We start from the raw sequence: 19,431 nt of genomic DNA, 5'->3' as shown, positions 1-19,431 counted from the left end.
CTTAATATATGCCCTGCTTTGTCTTGCAAGCAAAGAGGTAGTGTTGAGCTAGAGATTTGGAATGCAAATTGATGAGTGACAGTGGCTATCCTGCATTTCACCTTATGAGTAAATGAACATATATCTCATGAAGGTTAGCTATATGGCAACTTTGCTCTGTGGCATGATCTCTCCAACTAATCACATAGAAACTGTTGCACCATGGCCTGCATGTGAAGCTTGGAAAGCAATGACCTGTATTTTGCAGTAAGCAGCGAAACAATGTCATTTGCCGCTGGGCTCAACCAAAATTTCCCACTTACCTAATGCAATGGTCCAGTGAAACTTTGCTGGAAAGCCCAGAGGATTTCTCCATGACGTGACCCCCAACAGATCCCTGCAGCATTGTCTAACTTACTCTTACTGGAACAGTAAAGAGAAGCCATGCTCATAGAAGTTGTGAAAACTGACAGACCACAAGTAGAAAAGGCATGTTTCTCCCTCACAAGCTTCCACTTAGGCTGTTGTAATATTTTAAATATTTTATAAGTCAGATATAATATGAGCAGAATCATGTTTAAAAGTTATACAGATTTTAAAATTTTAAAACTCATAAACGTGAAGAGAGTTGAATTATTGTATCTCATAACTGTGTCTCAAATGCAGTTTTGTAAGTATTATTCTATGTAGGAATACTCCTTCCAGTGCAACGGTGGCCTCTTTAAATTTATGAAATACCAGAAGAGCCTCCTTTCTGCCTTCTCACACTAAACCCAAAATGTTCTGGGAAAGAAAGGTTCTAAGAAGTAGCCAATTAACCCAAATTCATGCAGTCCCATATTTTCTCAGTAAATTTCAACATCAGAAAGTTAAACAATGCAGCCTGTGGAGGAATGCAAAATCGCCTACAGCAACATCAGGATTTCTGAGTTATCATGAGCATATGGAAACTCACAAAGCTGCTGTCAGTTTTCTTGCCATTACGATTGAAAAGTCTGGCCTATTGCTTTCTGTGGATGACAGGAAATTATACACTTTGCCTATCAACGTGATACAGTGCAACGTTGGCCAACCTTAATTGGCAGACTTCCTGAGGCTGTTTTTTTTCTCTCAATTGCTACTATGGTTTCTGGTCATTTGTCACTGTATTGACTCTGGCAGCCACCTCCTGCCAACCATCAGGATATTACTTCTGGGAGGAGGATGTCCTGTGATGTTTTTGCTGTACTTCTACAAGCACCTCCAAACATGCTTCAAAAAATTGAGGTGATTGATCCCTTTCCATAAACATAAGTGGCAGCTTTGCTCAGTGGTGACACTCTTGCAGCTAGGACTTCCATGCACAAACCTTTGAAGATGTCAAGACAGATTCCCAAAACAGATAATAAAGCATATGGCTTTTATAAATAGAAGCAGAGGGTACAAAAACCAATGCAAATCTATATAAAATACTGACTCCATCAAGAATATTATGTCCAATTCTAGGCAGCATGCTTTAAGAAGGATGTGAATGCTTTGTAGAAGAGATTTACTACAAGACATTTACTGGACTGGGGAAGTTGTGGTCTCCTTTTAGCAGAGAAGGATAAGAGTAGATTTGAAATGCTTAAAATCAAGCCCTTTGATAGAGTAAAGAAAGAGAAATTGTTTAGAATAGCTGTAGAGTTAATAAACAGAGGGCATAGATCTAAGTGGTTGGCTAAAGAACCAGAGGCATCATGAAGGAAAATATTTTATGAAATGAGTGGCTATGATCTGGAATTCACCACCTGGTACACAGGTGGAAACAAATTGAATAGAGGCTTTCAAAATGAAATTGGATAAATATTTGATGGAGAAAAAGTTGTAGGGACATAGGGAAAGAATGGGGAAATGGGACTAACTGGATTGCTCTTTGCAAGAGCAGGTGCAGTCTCGATGAACTGAATGGCCTCCCTCTGTGCTTTACTATTCAAAGATCCTATGATTCTAAGAAGGTTGTGGGTTCAAGTACCACTCTCTAGACTCAAGCATATAATCAATGTTGACATTTCAGTGCAGCACCGCGAGAGTGCAGAACTGTCAGCGATGTCATCTATTGGACGAGACATTAAATCAAATTCCCATGTAGAATAAAAAATCCCATGCCACTATTCAGAAGAAGGCAGGGAAGTTCAGCCTATTGTCTCAGCCAATATTTATCTCTCAACCAACATAGCTAAAAACAGATTATCTGCTCATTGTCTCATTTCTGTTTGTGAGAGTTTGTGCAATTTGGTTGTCATGTTTCCTGATTGTGGTTACACTTCAAAGGTAGGTAATTCAAGGTACTTTGAGGTCACGAAAGGTGCTATACAAATGCAGGTTCTTTCAGCATCACCCATCAAAAATTAAGCAGTCCCTTAGTCAGAAGCGCCGTCTTTATGAACTACAGCTGTACGTTATTTCCTGACTTAGCTGCTATCAGTAATCTCCTGAATTCTAGTGATCCTAGGTAATAAGGCTGACCATTCTCTGTTCAGCCCAGCCAGATGTTGGTAAAATCACAGTCACTATTCTAAAGTACTGTCACTTCAGTGTTGGAACAGGAAAATTTGCCACATCTCTGGGCCCAAGTTTTTTTTAAAAGATAAAACACTTTGGCTTTCCTTTTCATTATTTAATTCTAATTCTAACCTCATCCAAATGTGCTCCTGCTAATTTCAGAAGTTAATGCAAATGAGCATAAATGTAATTTAGTATTGCTAATGGAATTAATTGACTTTAAATTTGTAGTTGCAATTAAGGTGAAACTGTCAGCATTTGTCATTATCATGTAAAACTGAGAGCATGTTTTGGGGTCCGCACATATGTAGTTAAACTGGGAAATCTTGAGGTTGCCGTCAGTAATCGGGCTTCAGCTAATATCAATCTATATTAATATTATACAAAGAAACAGAGAATGTATCTAAGTTTGTTGCCGATACAAAGCTATTTGAAATGCAAGCTGTGAGGAGAATACCAAGTGGTTATGGTACTGGGCTTGTAACCCCAAGATCAGGAGTTCAAATCTTACAATGGCAAACTATGAAACAATGTAACTTCATCTGAATAGGAACAGATGGAAACGTGTTTGAACTCGAAAGAGTTACAATTTAGCTGCTATTTAGTTTAATTGTGTGACTCCAAAAGAGTTACAAAGAGGCTGCAAATATAGACAGGTGGTGAGTTGGCAACAGGGTGGGACTTGGAGTATGATGTTGGAAAGTTGGACAGTGAGAATAGAAAAACAGAATGATTTTTTACAAATGGTGTGAAACTTGTAAATGTTGATGTTTAGAGCTGGGACTTGTGAGTACTCATATAAGGAACACTGAAAGTTAGCATACTGGTGTACAGCAAGCAATTAGGAAGGCAAATGGAAGGTTGGCCTTTATTACCAGGGAATTGAAGTACAAAAATAAGAAAGCCTTGCTATAGTACAGGGCTTTGGTGAAACCACACCTAGAATATTGTTGGCAGTTTTTGTCTCCATTTTTAAGGAAAGATATATTTGCATTGGAGGCAGTACTGCACGGGTTCATCAGTTCAGTCCCTGGGATGAGAGGGTTGTTCTACGATGAAATACAAATAAATTGTGTTTTGTCAGGCAGATGGTAAATATCAAGCTGCTCAAATCCCAGAGGGAAACTGGAAGCAGCTGCCACAACTATTTGCAATTTGTACTTTTTTCGAGATGCAGGCTTTGAATTCAGTAAAAAGGCCACCAAGGCTTAGAAGTTTTTACAAAACTAAATTTATTTATTAAAATTTACTAACATTTATTAATAAAAAAGATTGTAAGCCCACACATATGTCGACAAATTACTGCTAGAATAACTTATAAATCCCCTAATTAATCTAACTTCCAGTTACACTTCCGTTAAGGCAACAGTAAAACACATAGATTTAAGCAGACCCAGGCTAAGCACACACCCTGGATAATCAAATTCAAAGTGAGTTTTTCCTCAGCTTAGGTTCCTTGTATGCAACAATTTGAGGCTTTTCAGACTTGTGTTAGATCTTAAAAATGCCTTCCCTTGCACACAGCCTTCTTACCTTTATAGATATTTTCCCTTTGAATGCAAATTTCCGTTGTTTCACTATGTCTTTGGACTTTACCTCTCTAATAATAAAAATCTATCATAGTACCAATTTTACCAGTAATCTTTGGGAAAAATAAACATGCTGTTTCATAACTTCTTTTGGCTAGGTGAAACATTTCACCCCCTCTTTTGAAATCAAGCTGCTGTGGTTTATTTAAAAATGCAAATATTCCCTTTACACCTCACATTCTAAAACTTCACCCATGTTTACCTATTTGGCATTTGAAACCTAGCTTCTCTTCTTACATCAAAGCCTTCAGACCAGCTGTCTCTAATTCAATTAAGTCCCACACACACAGACACACGCACATACATAGACACAGATCCCACTATTACTCTACAATAAATTCCAAATATCATTATGAAAATGATTATATCTTCCTGACAATTGGGTCTGTATTCTCTGGAGTTTAGAAGAATGAGAGGTGATCGCATTGAAACATTCAAGATTATGATGGGGCTTGATAGTTTGATGCTGAGAAGTTGTTTTTCTTAGCTGCGGAATCTTAGAACACAGGGGCACAGTTTCAGGATAAGAGGAGGATCATTTAAGACTGAGATGAGGAGAAATTTCTTCACTCAAAAAGCTGTGAATCTTTGGAATTCTCTGCCACAGATGGTCATGGATATCCCATCATTGAATATTTTTAAGGCTGAGGTAGATTTTTGGTCTATCAGAAAATCGAGGAATATGGGGAGCAGGCGGGCAGTTGGAGTTGAAGCTGAAGATCAACCATGATCGTACTGAAGGGTGAAACAGGCTTGATAGACCGTAAAGTCTACTCCTCATGTTTTTTATGTTTTCAGTGACACTCTGGTCCTCCTCAGGGTGCGCTGTTGCAGCCTTTGTGGATACAATTAGCATTGAATCGACAATTTGACATGAACGTCAACTTTTTATGCACTATTCTCGCTGCAAAAATTATTGAAATGTTTAAGCCATGTTGATGAAGTACGGTTGACTTTTTGATAGAGCTGTAAGTTTTAATTATCACTGAACTGTCTGGTCCTGGAAAACATATTTTAGAAGCCTGGAGTGTTATTCCCTTCGTTCCATGATAACAAAAATACCATGGGGAGAATTTTCTCCCCGCCAGGCGGGTGGGTTGGGAGCAGGCACAGGTGGGTACAGAGCCAATCGTCGCCCGCAATAGGTTGCGCACCGCCATTTTACATGGGCCGGCAAATTAAGGCCTGCTCAGCATAACGTGCACCTGGTAGCGGTCAGTGATATCTGTGTGGGTAGAGGGAGGAGGGAGAGTTGGGGCCCATGCTCTTTCTTGTATGCGCACGTAAGAGCGCAGAACTCTCGCTGAGGCATGGAACTGCCTCAGGGAGATTAGTTTCATAATCAAACAATGAAAAGTAAATAAAATTATTTGGACATGTCCCCTCATGTGATAGTGTCACATGAGCTGAGACATGTTTATGAATTTTGATAAAAAAAATTTTAATTCATTAATAAATCATTCATGAAACCTCATCCCACCCGTGGATGAGGTTTCATGAAAAATGCGAAGGCCGCCTGAGCTCTTCGCCTGCCCGTCAGCCTTAAGGTTGGACGGACAGCCCTGACAATCACTTTTATTTGTTTATTAATGGCCTTAACAGGCCTTTAACAATTCGGCAGGCACGTAGCCAACTCCAGTGCCTGCCCGCCAAACTAAAGATTGGAATGATGCGTGGTGACATCAGGGTGCATGCCCAACATCACCGCGTGTCATTTTATGTGTCAGCATGCGGGGCCTGCCCCTGCACACCAAACAGAAGATTCTGCCCCATAGATTTTTAAAACAGTAAAATTAATTTTTGTCTTTTCTTAAGTTTATGAAAGATATTTAAATTTCTGTTTTAGTATATATGTCCTAATCTATATTTCTCTGTCTGTAAAATGATTAAAAATTGAATGTTTAAAAATTAGTGCCTTTAACTTCCTGGTTTTCTATCTGTGAGAATTCTTCAATCTGATTGCTTGCTCAGACTGCTTGATGAACTCCCCTGTTCCTGATACTAGAGACCCCCTGTAGATGGTGCCAGAATGAGAGTAACTTCTTAAAAATGGAAACTGATGCCACAGAACTGGCTAGATCTTTGTTGCAGTTTTCTTCAAGGTCAGCAGTGAATGGTGTCTCTTCACCACTGACTGGAAAATCCGAGTCAATAATGATTTGGATAATTTTAGGAGAGTGTTTGATAAATTTTCATCACACAAATAAAGATTTTGAAAGGAATTAGGTCGCACAAACATGTATTTGTAATATGTAATCAAATATGTAATTTGTAATCAAACACATATCTATGATAATTATAAAATACTGACTGTCCCTGCATTTGTGAGGTGTATTCAATTATAAAACAACTTGTGTATAATGTGTGGAATATAGGAGGAGCAGCTGAAGTCTCACGAGACCAAGTGGAGACAGATTTCAACTGAATTAGCAGAACATAGCACTCACCCTCCTGAGAAGAATGTCAAATCTAAAGATGCAGAGGAATACAAACTTAAAGAACATTATTTATTATTTGAGGTGAGTATACTTTTTGACATTTAACAATCAAAAAATATACCTAGGATATGTGATGGCAGACCACTGAATACCAAAGTGTGCAACAGCTGCTACAAGAGAGATGTGGCAATCAAGTCATGCGTATATTTAGCATTCAAGGGTATGGTGTTATGTTACGTTTTTGAAAGTCTTCTGTTATGCTACTTGAAAGTGGTGCTGAATAGTGGCATGTTCATCTATTTATAGCTGCTATCAGCCTATATATGCATATTGTTGAAGCTTGGTGACAGCCATGATGTAAGATAATGGAGGAAGTAGCTTTTTGGGGCGGAATTTTACTGCCCCCATCAAGGAGCCAAAAATGCAGCGAGCCATTCAAATGTCTATTGATTTCAGCAAGGCTGGAAAATCCCACCGGTGGGAGGGGCTGTAACATCCTGCGCCAGGTTCTTATTTGTAGCACCATTGTAAATGCATTTGAAAAGAACATGTTTATAATGATGTCACAAAATGTGATTAGAACAGTTCTTCCCACAATGTGGTAAAAACTGAGCCTTTGGACATCAAATGGTTGATTCCTCATTCGGGGAGTCCCACCAGGAAAGAGTGATTGTTGGAGTACAAGTGAAGCAATTGTGAACCTGCAGCCTCTATTTTTTACCATTTAAATTTATAGATGGAAAATCATACCTGGAGCCCCATGAGCTTCTGACCACTGCTTTCCGCGAGCATCGCTTCTTGCTAGGAGCACCAAATTATAAAATGAATCTTCACATAACTAAATTCTAAAGGCACTTTCATAGTATCAAAACACCGATAGGCAGTAACCTGTAATATTATAGATTATTTTATTTGTGCAATCTCTCAGTTTAAAGATAATTTTACACAAGAATCAAACTATCATTAGTGTTCAGTGCTAACCTTTCACGGTCAGGTTTGGATTCATTTTTCCATTCTCTTAATATCATCATGCATTTGTTTTATTAGTGTTAAAGCTTGTGTGACTGTTTTGCAGCCTTATCAGTGTTTTGTAGCTGGCAGAGCAACCCCCCCTACCCTGTGCAGAAGCCACCAGCTCAATGGAGGCAGCCCCCCTTGTGGCAGGCTTGGGGCTCATCAGAGCTGGAGGCTCCATGCCCCAGTGACAGAGCCATGAGCATAAGCATTACACGCTCGCAGACACATCCGATCCAGCAGCGTTGTTTCTCTCTTCCCTGTGGACTTCCAGCCTACATTTTGTTTAATTCCGCACTAAAGTGTAGCCCAGTGAGGATACCTTCATGTTGTGTGGCTTTGTTGTCCTCAATCTGCCTCAGCAGTTCCACCTCTCCCACTGGTGCTGCAGAGGTTCCAAGACTGCATCCAGAGCCCAGCCATCATCCTTAATAGGATGGCAAACATGGAGACAGCCAATTAGGAGATCGCCTTCTGGATGATGACTGAGCTGGCCTCGCTGCAGGCAAGTGCAAGCTTGGAACCCCATTTGGTCTCGTTGTTGGGGTGCCAAAGCCCACACCAAAATCCAGCCCAAAGTGTCAGGCATGAAGAAGAAAGAAAGAAAGCATTCCAGTCAGGTTAGCTAGCTCGAGTACTGGATTGCCATTATACTACAAACAGTATCTACAGACCCACACATGACTACTTGGCACAGAATTAAGTTCAGTAAGGCAGAGGCACTTCTCCTCCTATCATTTGCAACTAGGAAACCTGCAGTAACCAGCACCACAGAGGCAGTACAGTCAGGAGTAGTCAAGTTCACCATCATCCTCACATTTTATACCTCCAGCCAGAGGGAATATTTGCAGTAGCATCATTTTGTTATCCATAGTTATGTTAATAAGCCAACTGAGGTCTTGTTCAGCACAACCAATGGGTGGAATTTTCCATGCCCGCTGGCGTCGGGCATGTTTGGCAGTGTGAGCGGACAACATAGCGAGAAAGCCAAAAATTGATTTCATGGTGTTGTGAAACCAGTTTGCAACCGTCCACTTTGCTGGTCAGTGGCAGGCCGGATTTCCTGCCATCAGGAAGCTTATTGTAATACATATGTATATCATTATAAGCCCAGCCCACTGGAATTATCCCTTCACGCCGAATCATCTGAGCACATCACACTGACATGTTTCACAACAGCATGTATAAGATGTGCAACTGGTGGGCTGCACTTCAAGAGGAACTTGGAGGTGAGTGCACAGTAACATTGCACAGCACTCATAAGGGTTGCTTGTTGGACCTTAAGGTTGAGGCACTGCGCATTCAGGAAAGGCCACAGGAAATTCGCTTTTCCCCATCTGGCTGACAGTGCGTTGCTGGGACAAGGGCTGACCTGTGGTTGAGGCGAATTGGGGTGGGCAGAGCAAGGCCTGACCTGCGGTTGATGGTAGTGCACAAGCACATGCAGGTGGGGGGGGGGGTGGGGGGGGTGGGGGCTGGAGGGAAGTTGCCACGCATTAGGGAAACCTTGTATAAAGTGACCACTCCTCCGCAACTGAGACATTGACATACGTGGAGTCGGGCCTCTAACTTATCTGCCCACTCAAGCAATGCAGAGGCATGAAAGTGCCACCAAGTGCTCTAGAGCTTTACACCCTTCAGGCACAGACTGCAAACTAATGAACGTTTGAGTGGATTGCAGTACAGTTAGATGCCTGTGCACATTGTACAATCTTTTTGCGAAAGCTGGCCATGGAGCAGTTACTGGTGGAGGCACTCACAGCCCTTTGCTATGTCATCATTCAGGTTTGGACCAGTCTCCTCCTTGGTTCAAGCTAAGAGTGCAGCCTTGCAGTGTGGGTTAGGAGAAAGCCTGCACCTAAGCTGAGAGCACAGCATGCAACCCAATGGGCAAAGCTGCTGCCAATCGGTCAGGTGGAATGGGGCGGAGGTGATGGAGTTTTGGGCAGCCATGCAGCGACTAAACTCTGGACATCCGAGTGGTGGCCAGAAATCTCTGGGAAGCATTAAATGGTCTTCAGACTTAACCCAGAGAGATTTTTAGAACATCCAGGTTAACACATGCATCTCTCTCTTTCGTCCTGCAGGAGGAGTGCATCAGGAGCATGGAGCCTGGTGACCTAGCTGTATGCCTCATGGCCTACAGAGAGCAGAGAAGAAGGAAAAGAGTGTGACAGGGGCGCTTGGCTGGGGAGAGGGAGGAGCAGCACCCTCATGAAGAAGGGACAACTGGGGCTCCCACATATACTGCCGAAGAGCCAAAGCGAACAAGTTGCTGGTTGGAGTCCAGCTAGACCCAGGGTCTGTAGATGCCGCCTTTCATTCCTGCAGATGACCAAGAACCAGTGTCGCTGAAGACTGTGCATGTCCAGGGAACTGATCGGTCACAACTGCCACCTGCTGTAGGATTTGGTGCCATGGGGACATGGAGAGCATCCGCTGCCAGTGGCCATTAAAGTAACTGCAGTGCTAAATTTTAACACCAGTGGCTCCTTTCAGGGCTCCACAGGTGACGTCAGTGGGATACCGCAAGCCTTTGCCCACAAATGCATCTATAAGGTCATGGATGCCATCTTTGAGAGGGCACACAAATTTGTGCATTTCGCCTGGGACCAGGAAAGCCGAGATGCAAGAGCGCTGGGATTTGCCCAGCTCTCAGGTTTCCCATAGGTGCAGGGTGCCATCGACTGCACTCATGTGGTGCTCAGATCTCCATGGCAATAACTGGTCAACTATGTCAACCACAAGGTCTTCCACTCGCTGAATGTACAGTTGGTGTGTGACCACCACAAACGCAGGTTTGCGCACATTTCCCAGGGAGTCTCCAACAGTCTCAGTCAGCCACAGATCCCTGACGTCTTCCAGGGTCCAAAGAGGCTGCAGGGATGGCTCCTCGGGACAAGGGCTACCCGCAACGGATGTGGCTGATAACACCAAGCGGCGGTGAAGATACAACAAGGTTCACTCGCACTTTGGTGGAGCAAACCATTCGGATGTTGAAAATGGGATTCCGGTACCGGGACCAGTTTGGTGGGGCCCTGCAATATAGTCCACAGAGGGTGTCACGCATTTTTGTCACCTGCTGCACCCTTTACAACCTGGCACTGCCACGGGGAGAGGAGTTGGCAGAGGAGGAGATGGAGGAGCTGGACGTATCCTCCGATGAGAAGGACATCGATGGGAATGAGGGTGAGAAGGTCCTCGAAGGCAAGGATGATGGTGATGAGGCCATCGAACTGGCCAGACAAGGCAGGCGTGTTTGGGAGGCCCTCATAGCTGTTAGATTTATGGAGGATCATGATGACATGCAGTGAGAGACCCATAGACCTTCACGTAGCCTCTGTGAATGTCTGACTCCTGCCTGGCCAAGGGCAGCTCACTTGCACTCTGTGATCAGGGTCATATCATGGAGATGCGTCGTAAAACTTTAAATGCACTGATCCTTTGTCAGCCTTCAGCACCTGACCCCTTCAGGAGCATAGCATCATCAGTCACAGATGCTTAAGAGATGGGGGGGGACCAGTCCCACCTCAAAGGCATTGAGAGTACAGAGAGAATGACGCAACTCTGTGACGATATTCTGGCAGCAATGCCAAACACCACTAAGGTGCAGGCATCAGTAATGGTCCAAAAGCTGCACTAAGCACAGGGAAGAGACCCTGGACTGAAGACACCTGCCTTTATCTTGTGCAGGAACTAAGGTTTCACATCTGAGTGACATGAACATCAGAATAAGGAGCCATAGGCAAGGAGACGTTCTTGGGATTTTATTTACAATAGTGAATATTACATACAAGTGATTAACACCTGTGCAAACTGTGCAACTACATCATCTTAATCTTTCTAACCCTGCCACTACATCTTTGTGCTCCCATGACATCTATCGTGGAGGTAGAGGCAGGCTGCTGATTGCTACGCCCAGTCTGTAATGACCTTGACTGGTGTCTTCTGGCTGGGTTGAGATCTGGAGGGCCCAGGCCTGCTTTTGGGGTCTTGCTGTGAGGCAGTGGCTCCCTCCCCGGTCTGCAGAGCTGGAGCTGCTGGAGTTACAGGAAGAGGGGATTCAGATGGGCTGGAAACTGCTGGACTCTTCTGGGTGGATGGGCCCGGGGTGTGCATCTGCTGATCCTCCTCCCTATCGGCCCCCGAGAGCCCCTGGCTGAATCCCTGAGGAGAAGGGGAAGCTGGAGTGAGATCCAGCTGCCCCGCACCCCTCTCACATTGACATTGCTGGAGGCCAACTGTGCATCAGCGATGGAGTTCAGCCCACGCAGCATTGCAGGACCGATGTCCTGGATCAAGGTCTCCATGGCGGTCACCATCCTACCAGTGTTAATCTCAGTGCATTGGCATGCCAGTGCTATCGCCACAGACTGAAGGTCTCATGCCTTGCAATCTGAGGAGTGCAGCAGACATCTCATCCTGACATTTCCAATCTTGCCTTAGATGCTCCAGCAACTGAGGTATAACTGAGTCCAGAGGCTCCTCACCTGACTGAGACTCAGCAGATTTCTGGCTTCCAGCAGTCCTCCCGAGTGCTGGAATCCTGGGAAGTCCCTGCCTCCGCCTGCAGTGCCTCAGACAGTGTGATTTTATCAACAGATTGTGACCCCCGAGGCTACTCTAGAACTAGGTCCCACAAAGATGTGTGGCTCTGCGCGGGTGGGGGGTGTGGTTGAGCGCTGTGACCGGCCTTAAGATTCTTCTTCCAAGGTGCCTTCAGGGCTTGATTGGAGGCCCTGAGTCATGGACTCCCTCGGCTGTTTCCCAGATGTGCCTGTGTAAACAAGGAGTGATAATTAGTGCATGTCAGTGGCCTGTGAAACATGACATATCACTCACGGCATGGTTGTCTGATCGATGTTGCACTGCTGGATCCTCACTTGATGGGGCACAGCCGACCTCATCGTCAGTACAGGAATTCTCCAGATCTTCACCAGCCAGTTGGAAGACTCGACTTTCAAAGCCCGTGAGGATCTTGATTTCAGGCATTCCTCCACCAGTCTGCATCCTCTCCCTCTTGTGTGCCAGCTTGTCCTGCATGAATACAGATGGGGACTGTGTAACTGGGATGCCTACCAGGCCAGATGATTAATATGCCTGGCATATGTGTGTGGTGAGTGATGCCATGGATGGGATCAGGACAATGACCGTGTGCTTAATAGAGTTAATGGTGATGTCACTTGAACTGGCAGGGAGTGAGATCCCTGTGGATGTGTGATGGGTTTGTGATTGTGTGAGTGGAGAGTGATGAGAAGAGTGATTTACCCTGGCGGAACGGAGGAGATCATACACCCTCTTGCAGAACTGAGTGGTTGTCCTATTTTGCAGGGCGTTGGCTATGTTCATCCCTGCCACCATCTCCCAAGCTGGGTTGGTGATGTTGCTGCCCCTTCTGCGGGCAAAGCGGGAGCAGAGGACATCACAGTGGGCCTCTGCAGCATCCAAAAGGTGCTCGAGGGACACGTCAGTAAACCGGGGTGCTGCAATTTTTTTCCCTTTCAAGGTCATCTCTTCCATGCAGCAGTCCTGGCCTGGAAGTCCTGAGAGGTGTGCGTGCAGCTGCACTTTAAATATGTCACCCAGCATGATGAAGCAGCAAGGAGATGGCATGGTGGGCGAATCAGAGGCCACCCACCAGCGAGATGGCGTGTCTTCTGGAAATGCGTGTTTAATGAGTTTGGATTGGGATGAAAAGTTGCCATTGTGGCCAATGGGAAAAACATTCTTTTTCCGCCCACTACCACACTTTGTGCAAACCTGGGACCATTCCACCCAAAGAATTGCTGAACTTTGAGAAATTCTGCAGTGTGATAAATTGTCATGCTGCTGTTGCTACTCAGTGGAAAAAGGAAATAAAAAACATTGGGCGAAATCATCCCAGGTTTAATGGGCAGGAAAAAAGTCTTTTTACCTGCTGGCCGCAATGGCGGGTTTCGCACTGTATTGTCCCATTCCCACTTAATTAATTATGCATGACAGGAAACACACCATCTCACTGGCAGGCGGCCTCCGATTTGTTTGCAATGCTGTTATCTCACTGCTTCCTCACGCAAGACGCCATGTTTAAACTGCACCCGTGTGCACACTTCTCAATGCTTGCAGCCCAGGGCTGCTCTGAAGACAAGCCATAAAGAGTGCAGCCCCCTGATTCAATGATGCATCCCTGGGACACCGTGGAGGCTCACCGCGATGTCCTCTACCCCCACTCTGGCCATAGGAGGACCATCAGCCTCACCACTCAAGCTTGGGAGGTGGTGGCAGAGGTGGTCACTGTCAATGCTGCACATGCTAGGTTGGCCATCCAATGCAAAAAATGGATGAATGATCTCATCTGTGCCACCAGGGTAAGGCAACCATCTCATCACCCTGAACTCACACACTCACAAGGCCATCACACATTCATTGGCATCTCACTCACTGCCAGCTCAAGGGATGTCACCATTCACTCTCTTAACACACCCTCACATCTCCATCTGGCCTCATCTCCTCTGAAGACTGCCTCCTCAGTCCTCACCATCTTGAGGGCACTTGCACAGATCAACATGTGCCCCCACCCACACATACCTTGGTATTCCCTCCTTCCCCAGTACAGCCTTCGCCCAGCAGCCTCTTCCCTTGCCTGAGGCCACTTCTCCCCTTTCCCTAGCCCCAGCCCTGCAGCGTTGAAAAGCCACCCCTTCCTTATGGCTAGTCTGGTACATAGAGAACTGCCTGCGAGCCCCCCTAAAAGTTATGTTGTCCTGCCTGCGGAGCCTGGCGCTGATGACTGTAAGTACTGCCCAAAGCAAGATAGACAAGCAAACCCCAAAGTCCCAAGCAAAGCGCAGCTCGCCAGCTGCATGTCGCATTTGTACAGTTGTACCCAGATGATTCCGGTGAGCAGGGCTTATAAGGTGCAGCAGTGGGAAATGTGTCCCGGCAATGACAGCTGGAGTGGACAATCACAAACTGGTTTGATGATGGCGTGAAACCGATTTTTGGCCTTCTTGCTATATTGTCCCTCCCCACCCATCATGACGCCTGGTGCCAACGGGGACGGAAAATTCCGACCTTTCTTCCTACAATACAGACACTTTAGTACATGGTAATCAGCTACATGAACTGAATCATCTCAATCACTGTGTGGTGTATAAACCTTAACATACAAGTCAGTAAGTAATTCAAAGGTCACAGACACAGTTTGTGGCACCAAGGGGAGGTGGTAGCATAGTGATAATAGCATTTGATTAGTAATCCAGAGACCCAAGCTGGGGACACAGGTTCAAATCCCACCATGGCAGCTTGTGGAATTTAAATTCAATTAATAAATTTGGAATTAAAAGCTAGTCTCAGTAACTGTGAGCATGGAACTATTGTCAATTGTCATGAAACCCATCTGGCTCACTAATTCCCTTTAGGGAAGGAAATCTGCCATCCTTACCTGGTCTGGCCTACACGTGACTCCAGACCCACAGCGATGTGGTTGACTCTTAAATAACCTCCGAAACGGCCTTGCAAGCCACTCAGTTGTATGAAACCGCTACAAAATCTAAATGCAATGAAACTGGACGGACAACCCAACATCAACCTAGGCGACAACGACCCACCAAGCCTTGTCGACCCTGCAAACTCCACCTTATTAACATCTGGAGGTTTGTGCCAAAATTTGGAGAGCTGTCCCACAGACTACTCCAGCAACAGTCTGAACATAGTCATACTACAGACAATGGGCGGAATTTTCCGTGCCCATGGCACCGGGCGTCATGGGGGGTACAAGCGGACAATATGGCAGGAAGGCCAAAAATTGGTTTCACGCTGTTGTGAGACCAGTTTGCAATTGTCCACTCTGCCTGCCAATGGCGAGCCATGTTTCCTGCTGCCGCACGTTGGGAACTTCATTTTAAAACACCTGCATTTCATTATAAGCCTTGGTCACCGGAATCATTCCCCCATGCTGGATCACCCAGGCACACTGGCATGCAATCTTTCACAACTGAATATAAGTCACGTGCACCTGGCGAACTGCGTTTCACTCAGGATTTTGAGGCATGTTTGCCTATCCTGCTTCAGGCAGCACTCAAAATCATCAGTGCCAGGCTTCGGAGGCAGCACCACATCACTTTTAGGGGTCTCATAAGCAGGTCTCTACTTACGAGACCAGGCGTAAGGCAGTGGTGGCTTTTCAATGATTGCAGGGCTAGGGCTTGCTTGGGAAAGGGGGAGAAATGGCCTCAGGCAAGGGAAGAGGCTGCAGGGCTAGGTTGTTATTGGGGAAGGGGGTATCCCAGGGTGTGTGTAGGGACACATGTTGATCTGTGCAAGTGGCCTCATGAGGGTGAGGGCTGAGGAAGCAGTCTCCAGGGGAGATGAGGCCAGATGGAGATGCGAGGTTGTGTGTGAGAGAGTAAGTGGTGATGTCCCTTGAGCTGCCAGTAAGTAAGATGCCAGTGAATGTGTGATGAGCTTGTGAGTATTTGAGCTTAGAGTGATGAGATAGTTGTCTTACCCTGGCAGCACAGATGAGATCACTCATCCTCTTTTTGCACTGGATGCCGAACTTCATCTGTGTAACATTGACACTGACCACCACTGCCACCACCTCCCAAACCACCCCCACCTGACTCCCAAGATACACAACGTACACTATTCATCACCAAGAGTGGCTTGGTAGCACCACTACTGACCAAGCTGGCAGAGACCTGAAGGACATAGTTGCAAGATTATTTCTGCAGCAGGAGTTGAGAGAACTCACAAGAGAGAAAAACCTACTTGACCTCATCCTTAACTATCTACCTGTCGCAGATGCATCTGTCCATGATGGTTTTGGCAGGAGTGACCACCACACAGTCCTTGTGGAGATAAAATACATCTCTTTTTTTATTCATTCATGGGATGTGGGCATCACTGGCTAGGCCAGCATTTATTGCCCATTCCTAATTGCCCTTGAGAAGATGGTGGTGAGCTGCCATCTTGAACCATTTCAGTCTATGTGGTGTACATACATCCTTAGTGCTGTTAGGGAGAGAGTTCCAGGATTTTGACCCAGTGACAGTGAAGGAACGGTGATGTATTTCCAAGTCAGGATGGTGAGTGGCTTGGAGGAGAACTTACAGATGGTGGTATTCCTATTTGCACTTGTCCATCTATATGGTAGTTGTCTTGAGTTTGGGGGTGCTGTGTAAGGTGGCTTGATTAGTTCCTACAGTGCATCTTGTAAATGGTACACACTGCTGCCACTGTGCATCGGTGGTGGAGGGAGCACATATTTGTGAATGGGGTGCCAATCAAGAGAGTTGCTTTGTCCTGAATGATGTAGAGCTTCTTGAATGTTGTTGGAGCTGCATTCACCCAGGCAAATGGAGAGTATTCCATCACAATTCTGACTTGTGCCTTGTAGACGGTGGACAAGCTTTAGGGGAGTCAGGAGGTGAGTTACTCGCCGCAGGATTCCTAGCCTATGACCTGCTCTTGTAGTTATATTATTTATATGGCTAGTTCAGTTCAGTTTCTGGTTAATGGTAACCCCCAGGATTTGTTGATCGTGGCGAATTCAGCGATGGTAAAGCCGTTGAATGTCAAGGAGGGATGATTAGACTCTCCCTTGCTGGAGATGGTCATTGCCTGGTACTTGTGTGGCACGAATGTTACTTGCCACTTGTCAGCCCAAACCTGGATATTGTCCAGGTCTTGCTGCATTTGGACAAGGACTGCTTCAGTATATGAGGAGCCATGAATGGTGCTGAACATTGTGAAATCATCAGCGAACATCCCCACTTCAGACCTTATCACAGAATCAAAGAATTGTTACAGTGCGGAAGGACGCCTTTCAGCCCATCATGTATATACTGGTTCTCCAAATGAGCATTTCACCTAGTATCATTCTCCTGCCTTCTCCCCATAACTCTGCACATTGTTCCTTTCCAAGTAACAGTCTAATTCCTTTTTGAATGCCATTATTGAACCTTCCTCCACCACACTCTCAGGCAGTGCATTCCAGACCTTAACCACCCACTGTGTAAAAAAGCGTTTTTGCATATCCCTTGTCCCAAAGAACTGAGGCAGACCTTTTAACCAGCTTGCCTCAGAATTTGGCCACTCCTGTGGACACCTCCAATCTGCTTCCAGGGATGGGGGCCCAACTCTACCCCACTCACAACTCACCAGAGAAAAAATTAGGTCTGACTGGGCTCTTTCTACCGAGGTGGGTCTGCTGAGTCAGAAAAATTCCCAAAGTCTGGCCCAGGGTCTTTAACGAAAAAGTGATTTGAGAAGGGAATTTTTGAAAAAGTTTTTTTTATTCTTCCATGGAATATGAGCATATCTGGCAAAGCCTACATTTGTTGCCTATTTCTAATTGCCCTTGAGAAAGTGGTGGTTTGCTGCCTTCTTGAATCACTGCCGTCCATCTGGTGCAGGTACTCTCTCCCCTCCTGTTAGGAGGGGGAGTTCCAGGATTTTAATCCAGCGACATTGATGGAATTGTGGTATAGTTCCAAGCCAGGATGTTGTGTGGCCTACAAGTTCCCCTCCATGCCATACACTTGCATTTTCTTTTGCTTTAATCTGTCTATGTTGTCTTCATGTTAGAGCTTTTGTGTGCATCTGTCTCATCTTCTGCTTGCCTGAGTATTTCTGTTCAGTTCTCATTTCCTAACGTGCACTTTCTCACCCAACTGGAAAACCATGTCCATAGTACTATTTATGTAGAATATTTTTATGGAAGATGCAACAACATAATGTTCTTAATAATATATAGATTTATTAAAACTATTTAAGTTCATGATTATGAAATGGTGCGGAAAATAGTCCGAAATTCAACACCCAGTTAGATTTCCATTATAGCAAATAAAATACCAATATTTGTACTTTTATGCAGATTCCTGTGCATTCAGAGCTCAGTCACTGAAGCAGGGTATCGACGTACATAATTTCAAACTGTTGTATTTTTCATATATCCCAATGAATGATTGATGTAATTTGATGTAATTAGTACTGAAACGTATCAATGAAATGAAGTTTGACAGATGGAGATACACTGGCAAAGCAATGATGAGTAAGGTCATGCAGAGTCGAGCTTAGTGATGAAAATAACTTTCTATCATCTGACAACACTATACTATTCTGATCAGTTATACAGGAAGTGGTATTGTAATCTTGACACTAAATGAAAATCTTTTCAAGGGCTAGTTAAAATGATAAAACTGCCATAATTGATACAATTTGGAACAATTTTAATTCTAAAGCTTTTGTTTAATATAATCATTTCATTTTCATTTTTAAGTTATTGCATGAAATAATCACCAAATTTCATGCAAGTTAGTTTTTGCCTTTTCAGCTTTTAGGTCAAGACTTAATTAATCATATGATATCATTCTCTATGGTTTAGCATTTTGTAAAATGGAAGGTTTTGCCCCCTGTGTTAAACTTACTCTTGGATTGTAATTTACCTCCACAGAAAAGCCGATATGAAGCATATATTAACTTACTGAAGGCAAAACTAAAGGTAGGAACTGATGATCTGGAAAAAATTGAGGCAATTATTTTCAGCTTTGAAAATGATGAAAATTCCTTAAGGAAGACTCAGTCTAGTCCATCTCTGAACCAAGGACATTTTTCTCTAAATGGCAAAATGGAAAAGGACATTTCGGAACAGAAATGTTATCCCAAATAATGAGATATATAGTTATATGGATTCACAAAGTCAGTTACTCTTGTGTGGATTAAACAATGGACAAATTCATAAAGTCATCACCTTTGTGAGTTCAGCATTGTATTGAGTATATTATTTAAGATTTATTTGTAATTTTTAAAAAGATTGCATCTATTCTATATCTTTACTACTAATATTCCTTAAAGTTCTCTGTTTTGCTTCTCCTTCTCATCCTCTTATACACAATTTTATTTTT

The 19,431-nt window shown here is 44.4% G+C and overlaps 1 protein-coding gene across 1 annotated transcript in view; it reads left to right on the top strand.

Annotated features, from left to right (window-relative positions):
* psd2 (pleckstrin and Sec7 domain containing 2) overlaps window positions 1–19,196 on the top strand; it is a 177,508-nt gene extending 158,312 nt beyond the window's left edge. Inside the window, exons 12-13 of the mRNA XM_041194379.1 lie at window positions 6,467–6,610; window positions 18,981–19,196. Coding sequence (XP_041050313.1) covers window positions 6,467–6,610; window positions 18,981–19,196 — 360 coding nt within the window. The remainder of the gene's footprint in view (window positions 1–6,466; window positions 6,611–18,980) is intronic.
* Window positions 19,197–19,431: the final 235 nt, after the last annotated feature.

Source organism: Carcharodon carcharias, chromosome 8, assembly GCF_017639515.1.
Source record: "Carcharodon carcharias isolate sCarCar2 chromosome 8, sCarCar2.pri, whole genome shotgun sequence".
NCBI lineage: Eukaryota > Metazoa > Chordata > Chondrichthyes > Lamniformes > Lamnidae > Carcharodon > Carcharodon carcharias.
This window is presented reverse-complemented; position numbering and strand designations above follow the sequence as displayed.